Raw genomic sequence first — 9,362 nt, forward strand, 5'->3', positions numbered from 1 at the left:
CATGGTCTATTGATTACCAGCCCTATTTTGGAAACAAAGTTTTGGTGGAAATATTTGATATTGGAAAGGCTGTAAAACCTGGGGTTTAATAGTAATTAATATAAAGATTCCATCAGATCAAACTATAGAAAACCAAACTGGCCTGTCATGACTTTAGAGAAAGCTGTAGTGGCAGGTCTCAAACTGCCAGCCACTGACACCAGTATCTATTAGTCCTACGGATGGAGATGTGCTTGAAAACAAGAACTAAGACCAAACCCTTAAACGTGTCTCTCTTGATTCTTATTCAAGTCAGCCAACAATGTCCCCAGCCTGTGAATGGCTGATACTAAGAACCACACCTTCCATTTCCCAGCCTGGCTGCCCCTCCCCCTACCTTGTTGGAAACCCAGACAAGTGATTACATACATGCAAGCAGGCAGTGGAGTTGCATCAAAATATTTAATACGTGTTAGACACGTAAAGTTACATTTTTATACAAAAATCAATACAGAGGAGGAGAAAATACTGTACAAAAACCTTATCAGCTCCCCCAACCTTTATACAACAAAGACTGGAGTCACCGTATCTACAAAACCATAAGGTCCTTCCACTTAGAGCTCGTCTGTAAACTTTGTTTCATTAAACACTTTTTAAAAGCACTGTGTAGTAAGTTCTGAGCTAGAGCTTTTAAAAATATATCTTTTTCTCTATAAACTCCGTATTTCCAAGCTTGACCTCTTCTGTGAAGCTCAGCAAGCTTTTTTCCCCTGTGGGGAATTGAAGGTCCCTTAATGTTCTGCTTTCCCAGAGTAATCACAGGGTAGAAGCGCTTCTTCTGTGCCAGAGAAAGATAGGGAGGGAGAAAAATAATACAAGTCTCTACTCCAGACGAACTCCCTCTAGTCTGAGGAAATCCTGTGAGAAAACGCCACTCTGCGCCCCGGTGCGGTCCAAGCTTTCATGAGAGAGGTGTGTGTAAAGTCCCTCTCTCCCCCAAGATCGAACGGGGAAACTCCCCTGCCTCAAGCATTTCAGCAGCTTCCTTTTCTGAGCTGCTGGCAGAGGAAAGTCCCTGTCTGCACCCCCAAAGTCTCAAGCCCCGGGGAAGAGGTGGTGCATTCCAGAACCACAGAACAGTCTTAACACAAGACAAACTTACACACGGACACACACAGATACAAAAGTTAACGATCGATCGTCCTCTTCCAATAAGCCTCCAACTCTAGGTCTCACGATGAGACTCGAGAGCCACGGCCCAGCCGGGCTGCCCCGTCTGGGGCAATGTGCTGCCCGGCAGCAACCAGTCTCCCCTACGCGCCCAGCGCCTACGGTCTTGGCTCGTCCTCGCGGCCGGGAAAGGCCCCGGCCACACTTGGGGAATCCCGCTGCTCAAGCTACAGCCGCTCGGGTCCCCGGGGCTCAGAAGGCCACGATGGCTGTGCTCCAAGGGCTCATGTCTCTCAGCACCGCCTTGTCGCAGCAGATCTGCCCGGGTTCTGCGGCTTCCGGGCCGCCCTCCTCCGCCTCCTCTTCTTCCCGGCCGCCCGCAGGGCTTTTCCGTAGGAGTCCCGAGAAGCTAGACCCGAAGATGCTGATGAGGTTTGCCACGTTCCCGGTCTCCATCTCCTCGTCGGTGTCCTCCTCGCCGGTGACCGGCTGCTCCTCCGAGTTCCGGCGCGGCTTCTTGAGAGGGGTAGAGCCGGGCGCCGAGCAGCCAGCGCGGCCGCCACCCACTCCCGCTGCGCCACGCTTCCTGGGACACGGGGCGGGTGGCGCGGGGGACCCATCCTCGGAGGACCGCTCCTCTACGGCCGGAGGACAGCCGCACAGGCGGCGCACCGCCCGGGGCCCCTCCGGGCACGCGTTCGAGCTGCCTCCAGAAGGCGCCGCGCGCGGACGCTCCACGCGGCCCCAAGCAGCTGCCGCCGAGTCCTCCTCTCCGCCCCGGGGAGCGTCCCCCGCTCCGGCCACCGTGGCCACAGCTTCTGAGCTTCCCGCCCCCAGCGTGTGGCACACCGAGGGACGCTGAGGCTGAGGCTGGGGCCGGGGCTGCGGCTCCGGCTCCGGCTCCGGCCAGGCGGCGCGGGCGACAGGCGGGGGCGGCTCTCCCCAGCCAGAGGGTGGCCCGGCTACCGGCTCTCCAGGCTGCTGAGGCGGCGGCACCGCTGGGGTTCCCGCAGGGCCGGCCAGGTAGAGGCCAGGGCAAGGGTCACTCAGGTAGACTTGGCGGGCGCTGCGCAGCACCAACGACACCAAGAGGTTCTTGTGCAGCTTGATGCCGCCGCGCTGGACCCGCGAGTTGTAGATCTTGCCCAGGGAGATGCTGACGATGCGGTGAGCCTCCAGCTTGAACTCCATCCTGCCTCCGCTTCCAGACGATGGGGTGAACGCCTGCTTGCCTCCTGAAGCTGCGAGAGGAGCGGGAAGTGGGAACAGGTCCGCTTCTGTGGTTATACCTCGGCGTCTGAAAGCTCGGTGGAGAAAAAGACCTGGTGACGCGTAGTCCCCTCCGCCGCTTCTGCTCAGACAACAAACCCGCTCTGGGCCAGCCTCTAAACTGAGCGCTGCGGGGCCACACCGCGGTTTATATATGCTCTTCGAACGCCAATCACAAAGCGCCGCCAACCGTTCTGGGCGGGCAGATGCGCCTCGTGCACCGCCCCCGACCAACCAGAGGCAGAGGAGGGGCCCCAGGGCAGGTTCAAACAGTAGTCCCGCGGAGCAAGCCCTTAAAGGGGGAGATCGCTGGGGGCCCATTGACTAAGTGCGGTGGGATTTGGGTTCTGAGGTGGTGATGTGGTAGAATGAGATCCACAGAACTGTATGTAGTAAAGGATTCGGCTTTGAGAGGTACCTTGGCACACTGACTCGAACCGAACTACTAGGACTTTCATTGGGTTAGTGTGCTGGAATCTACTACACAATGAAGTTCGTTTCCTTTCATGCGCAATTTCCAGCTGCTCACAGCTGGTCCAGCTGTAACTTCTGGTCATTCTTGGCAGAAATGGAAGTGATGGCACTATATCGCAGCTAGCACGATATATTTGAGATATTATTTTGGAGTTAGCCCCTCTTCCATTAGCACTACCCTCAGCATTTGACTGCAGACAAAAGGGAAGGTTCTAGAAATTCCCAAGCTTCTGCCTTATCAAGGAACAGAATTCAGGTACGAAGTTATTGGTTCTCACCTAAAGCTGGCATCTTTCATTCCATTCCCCAGATTTTCAGTTGTCACTTAGATTAAATGGAAGATATTAGCTATTTCTCCACAGTGGTTTTGTTTGAAACAGTTAAGAAAAAAAAAAAACACACAGTGACTGATCTATTCTTGGGGAAATCTAGTAAGTTCTAAAAATTCAAATAAAGAAGTTCTGGTTTCCCATGTTGATTATATTTATTTTGTGTCAAGTATGGGAAAAAGTTCCTAAATTTTTCCTGGCCAGTCAATGTAGTTCATCCACTGAGTCTTACAAATCCCTGTCAAAAGGTCCGTGGCAAGACTGTACTGGTACCTGATGACTTTGTGAATTGCTTCATAACCCTTTAGTTTCAAGTCTAAAAAGGAGAAATCATGTATACACCTTCTTTATTATACAGAAGATAAATGACAACCCTCAGAGTCAATTTAAATAATAAAATTAACCAGAACTTACATGGAGTCTATCTATGTGAAAGGTTCGCCTGATCCTACAGTAGTGTTTGGCCAACCAGTGTATTTACATAGCAGAAATACTAGTGAGAGGTAGGCTTGATTAGAGCCAGTTCACGACCACGATGCCCTCAGATGTGATGGCTAAGGAATACTACCTTTGGCCACTATCAAGGCTATAACTGAAGCCCAGAGTTCCTCTCTTCCTGGAATTCTCAGTCCACATAGAGAAGAAGAGAAAATAATTATAATACATGGCAACACCAACATATGTTCAGTAATAACATGAGGTTCTTCTCCATTCTCTCTCTTTGAACATCTTTTTTATTTATTTTTTTACAAATATTTATTGGATATTGAAATCCAAGTCAGCATCTAGACCCTGACCACTCACCCTTAAAGCAACAGAGACATCCCTCCTCCATCTTCAGGTTTCCTAAGGAGAGCAGCCCAGTGAGGTTCTGATGGGGCCCACTGCATTACAAATGACCTATACTCATGGGGATAGAGAGAGTGTATCAGGTAATGCTGCATCTCGCAGATATATTTATCGATGCCACGTAGTAAGTGGTGCTAGAACAAATGTACAGAGATATCCGATGTTCCTGTCTAACACAGCTTGCTTAAATTTACAGGCCAATTGACGATTCCTCTGGAGTGGAGTCAGTGAGCTGCCTGACGACCATGAGCAGGTTCAGGACCTGCTCTTTCAAAGCTTTGTTTCTTTCACCAGCACTTCTTTCTTTTTAAAAAAAAAAAATTATTTATTTATTTTTTTAATTTTTTTATTTTTTATTTTTTATTTTTTTGGTTTTTTCGAGACAGGGTTTCTCTGTGTGTAGCCCTGGCTGTCCTGGAACTCACTCTGTAGACCAGGCTAGCCTCGAACTCTCGAACTCAGAGATCCACCTGCCTCTGCCTCCCAAGTGCTGGGATTAAAGGTGTGCGCCACCACTGCCCGGCCTAATTATTTATTTATTTATTTTGAGTCACGGTTTTTCTGGCTGTCCTGTCCTGGAACTAGCTCTGTAGACTAAGATAGACTTGAACTCAGAGATCTGCCTACCGCTGCCTCCCCAATGCTGGGATTAAAGGTATGCACCACTATGTCCACTGAGCATTCTAATTTTATTAAAACAAAAACAAAGTGGAGCACTGTGAGAACAGAATGCTCGTCACACATTTACCACCGTTAGCACAGCAGTGAGCACATGTGCGCTATCAGTACACATTGGTTATTAGAACACGCTACCCTACACTTGAATCTGGAATAACAGAAAGCCCTAAGGTGGACTCTACAGACTCTGAAGCAGCAAGGCAAGGCTGGGGGCGGGCTGGGGGTAGGGTGGAAAAAAGAAAGCATCTCATTTGCCAGGCTTCCAAGGTGATGATAGTGAGGCATGGATGCTTCAGTGAGGAGATGGGGCCACGGAGACCTACTGAAGATTTTCCAGTAATAAGAGAACCTAAGGATGAATTCCAGAACAATCGGTACACAGGTGACCCATTCAACTGTAAAGCTTCTGTGTACGTTTAGGCATTCTTAAACATAAAGGATTCCTGAGAAGACCTGAGCTAGATGGAGCTAGAAAGAATGAAAAATAAATACATTTAGATAAATAGATAGACAAACAGATAGATGACAATAAATAGGGCTAGAGAGGTAATAGATGATAGAGATGACGGATAGATAGATGATTGATAGATAGATAGATAGATGATAGATAGATAGATAGATAGATAGATAGATGATAGATAGATAGATAGACAGACAGACAGATAGATAGATGATAGATAGATAGACAGACAGACAGACAGATAGATGATAGATAGATAGATAGATAGACAGATAGATAGACAGATAGATAGGTAGATAGATAGATAGATAAGAGACAGGGCCATGAGGATGTCTCAGTGAGTAAAATGTCTGCTGCATAAGTATGAGGACCAGAGTTTGGATCCCCAGGGCCTACAAAAAAAGCCAAGCCTAGTGGTGCTGAGAAGCAGAAACAGGGGGCTTCCAGAGGCTTCACTGACTAGACAGTCTAGCCAAAGGCAAGCTCTGGGCTCAATGAGATACCCCATCTCAAAAATGAAAGCAGAGCTCCAGCCTGAATAGGGGAGAAGCTCATGAGCCCCATTCCAAGTTGAGAAACATTTGGCAAGTGATGGCTGCTAAAGGAGGAAGGGTCTTTACTCATATGTCCCATGGTAGGTTGTTCATGCTGCAGTGGCTGCCCCATACCCGTGCAATGTGGGCAGCACGAATTGGACTCAGTGGGTTGAAGATGAGGTGGAGGATAAAGATGATAAAGTTAGGAGAAGGATGTAGAAGAAAGAGTTAGAAGGGGTAACGGGGGCTACATGTGATCTAAATTCATTGCATTTGTGTATGAAATTACCAAAGGAAAGAAAAAAAATCAACTAAGTGGAGTATGATTTACTCTGGTCTCCATATGAGCACGCACAGGTGAGCACACACAGAGATGTAAGAGAAAAAACAACAATCCAGTAACAAAGCGCTGATCTGGGATTCTGCCCAATATGCACAGGATGCTGATGGCACCTGAGAAGGCTATCTGACTCATCCGAGCTGAATAATCCCACCATCAGTCACTGCATACTTCATGCCCTTCGTGCTACCCTTATCACTTTCTCCTCAGCTTGTACCCTCATCAGAGACAGGAGGCTGTCTTTATTTGTATCGACTGGGCCATGATAACATGGAGTGGCTGAGGGACACGGGCACTGACCATCAGAATTGGTGCCAAAGTTCTTTCAATATCAGGTTACAGAAAGCTCTTGTAGGACAGGCACGATGACAGGCAGGGGCACTGATGGGACATTCCAACATTTTAATTAGGATGGCCATGGTAGTACATCTAGAAGGGTTACATATATGGAATCTCTAATAATTAAGACCCACCAAGCACCATGATGGTCAGTTTACAGGAATTATAGATGGGTAAGCTGAGACTCTGAGAAGGGAACCTAGTTTCCCAAAGTCGTCGAGCTGTGAGTTGGAACAGTAAGATTCAAACTGGAGTGTGTGAGGCTCTGGGCTATAATGCCTGCATGTACCTCTTCTTTGCTATGTGAACTTCAGAAAGTTATTCTACCTCTAGTGAAATGGGAGACCCACATCCTAGTTCTGTGCCTCCGTCTACTGTGTAGAATGGGGCCAATAAAGACACTTGAATAGCCCAGGACAGGGCTGTAATACATATAAGCACTTATTAAGTCTTACCTAGTGCTATGGTTATCGTTTTTTATTTCATCAGGGCCTAGTACATCACAGGGACTTAGGAAATGAAAGCGAACTTGCAATTATGCTTTTGCAATTATTGTCAGGATTTCCTCTAATCTTGAGCCAACGGAATGGACTCTTCAAAATCTGTGTCCCAAGCGACCAATCACTTCTGATCATGAAGCTTCTACAACCAAAAAGGTGGGGATACGGTAACTACTGAGCACATGAAAGGTGGCTAGTATAGCCAAAGATGCTAAACATTTACTTACATTGACTTTAAGTAATTTAAAAATCAAAACAGAATGTAACCCCCCCCCGAGAATCTATCTACCCTGTTATAGTTTTGAAGTATGAAGTGATATGTGTGATAAATATAAAACACACAGCAGGTTTCAGGAGCTGAGTACCAAAAAGAAAATGTAAATTACCTCCTTACTGTTATGATGGCAGGGCAGAGTGGTGCATAGCTGTAATCCCAGCACGAGTGGGATTGGAGCAGGGGGATCACTGAAAATTTGAGACTACCCAAGATGACATAGAGAGATCCTGTCTCAAACAAACAAAATTCTGCCCCAAATCACAATGGAAATTATAATATCATAATATCATAATATTTTTGATAGTTATATATAAAATGACAAATATTTTGCTATATTGTGTTAATTAAAATATTAATTTAAGCCAATTTAAATATATGTATATGGTTCTATCTGTATTTATTTATTTGGTTTGGTTTGGTTTTCAAGACAGGATTTCCCTGTGTAGCCTTGGCTGGTCTGGAATTCACTCTGTAGACCAGCCAGCACCACCACTGCCCCGTTTCTAGTTCTATTTCTATTGGACAAAACTGACCTAGGGACAAGAAAGAGTTAGGGAAGCATAGACATGTAAGTATGCCTAAGCCTATTGTGGGCTATTAACCAATATCTTTAACTAGAGAAGAATGAGAGAACACATGTGGAAGATGAAGTAGAAAGTGAAGCATAAAACAGTTGCAGCGTTCCAGATAAAATCAAAGGAAAACAGAACTATGTGGCGTATTTACAGCAATAGCAAAACAGCTCATTGGCTGGATCGTGGCATATGTCTTTAATCCCAGAACTCAAGAGGCAGAGGCAGAGGCAGGAGGATATCTGTGAGCTCAAGGCCAGCCTGGTCTACATAGTTCCAGGACAGCCAAGGCCACAAGAGAGAAACCCTGTCTCAAAATACCACCTCCTCCCCCCCCCCAACAAAACAAAACAGCTCATTGGGCAGAAGAAGCTGAGCAGTCATGATGATAGAAAAGCACAAGTCTATTTACTGGACACAGGAATACATAAACTTTCCCAACAGTATTTCAGTTCAAAATATAGACATATCAACAGAGTTTGGTTGCCTAACCCTGAATCACAGCTCTCTGAAGGTGGAGGATTAAGACTTTAAGGTCTAGAGGGTGGCGAGATGGCTCAGTGGTAAAAGCACTGACTGCCCTTCCAGAGGAACCAGGTTCAATTTCCCCATACCCACATGGCAGCTCACAACTGTCTGTAACTCCAGAATCCAACACCCTCACATAGGCATACATGCATGCAAACCATCAATGCACATAAAATAAAAATCAGAGCATAAAAAGAAAAAAAGACTTCAAGATCATTCTCGGTTACATAGGCAATTCAGTTTGAGGCCAGCCTAATCCACAGGAGAATTTGCTTTAAAAACAACAAAACAAAATGCAAACATCCAAATAAAAACCAGAGAAGGCGCTCACTTGGAGAGCATCACTGTCCTGGCTTGTTAGAGGGGACGTTTCCATTTTAGTCTTATGTCTACCCGGAAAGTACAGCCCATTTATTTTTAATGTGCCATATTCTTCAAGGTGGAGGGAGCACCTTAAATGACTTCCTATGATGGTTGTGGTAGGATTCCAGGCTTCTGACCTGTTTTCTAGAATACAAAAGCAATACCATGTCAAAGACAAACTACCAGGACTGTGTACAGAGCTGGACCCCTCACTTGACAGTTCTCACAGACTAAGTCTGGGCACGGGGAGGGGGGAGGTGCTCCCATGGAGGTAAGAATTTTGGTTTATTTAAAAACACAAAAATGTTATGAGAATACACTTTTGTTTTAATCCCAGATGTGGGATATGTGGAATACGTCCATAGCAGTCGACTATGATTTATCATGTGCTCTAACAGGGGCATGATTTTGCCAGCTGCAGATAGTTTCTGCAAGCATATGATGTTTGGAATTCTGGGGACTCTTGAGAGGGTATAAAAGTTTCAGAGCCCTGAGGGAAGAGTGTAGCTGTTGCCATCCCTCCTTTTCCTCCTCCTCCTCCTCCTCTTCCTCCTCCTCCTCCTCTTCCCCCTCCCCCTCTTCCTCCTCCTCCTCCTCTTCCTCCTCCTCCTCTTCCTCCTCCTCCTCTTCTTCCTTCTCCTCCTTTTCTTCCTCCACCTCCTTTCCTCCTCCTTTTCTCCTCTTCCTCTTCCTGCTGCT

The 9,362-nt window shown here is 46.7% G+C and overlaps 1 protein-coding gene across 1 annotated transcript; it reads right to left on the bottom strand.

Annotated features, from left to right (window-relative positions):
- Nucleotides 1–422: 422 nt before the first annotated feature.
- On the bottom strand, nucleotides 423–2,539 carry Ier5 (immediate early response 5). The gene has a single exon (XM_028760294.1). The coding sequence runs from the start codon at nucleotides 2,338–2,340 to the stop codon at nucleotides 1,402–1,404; it is 939 nt and encodes a 312-aa protein (XP_028616127.1). The 5' UTR covers nucleotides 2,341–2,539; the 3' UTR covers nucleotides 423–1,401.
- Between the last annotated feature and the right edge of the window lie 6,823 nt (nucleotides 2,540–9,362).

This window comes from Grammomys surdaster, unplaced genomic scaffold, assembly GCF_004785775.1.
Source record: "Grammomys surdaster isolate TR1022 unplaced genomic scaffold, NIH_TR_1.0 130, whole genome shotgun sequence".
In the NCBI taxonomy this organism is placed as follows: Eukaryota; Metazoa; Chordata; class Mammalia; order Rodentia; family Muridae; genus Grammomys; species Grammomys surdaster.

Coding starts and splice junctions, on each gene's coding strand:
- Ier5 (XM_028760294.1), bottom strand. CDS start 2,340: ATGGAGTTCAAGCTGGAGGCTCACCGCATCGTCAGCATCTCCCTGGGC.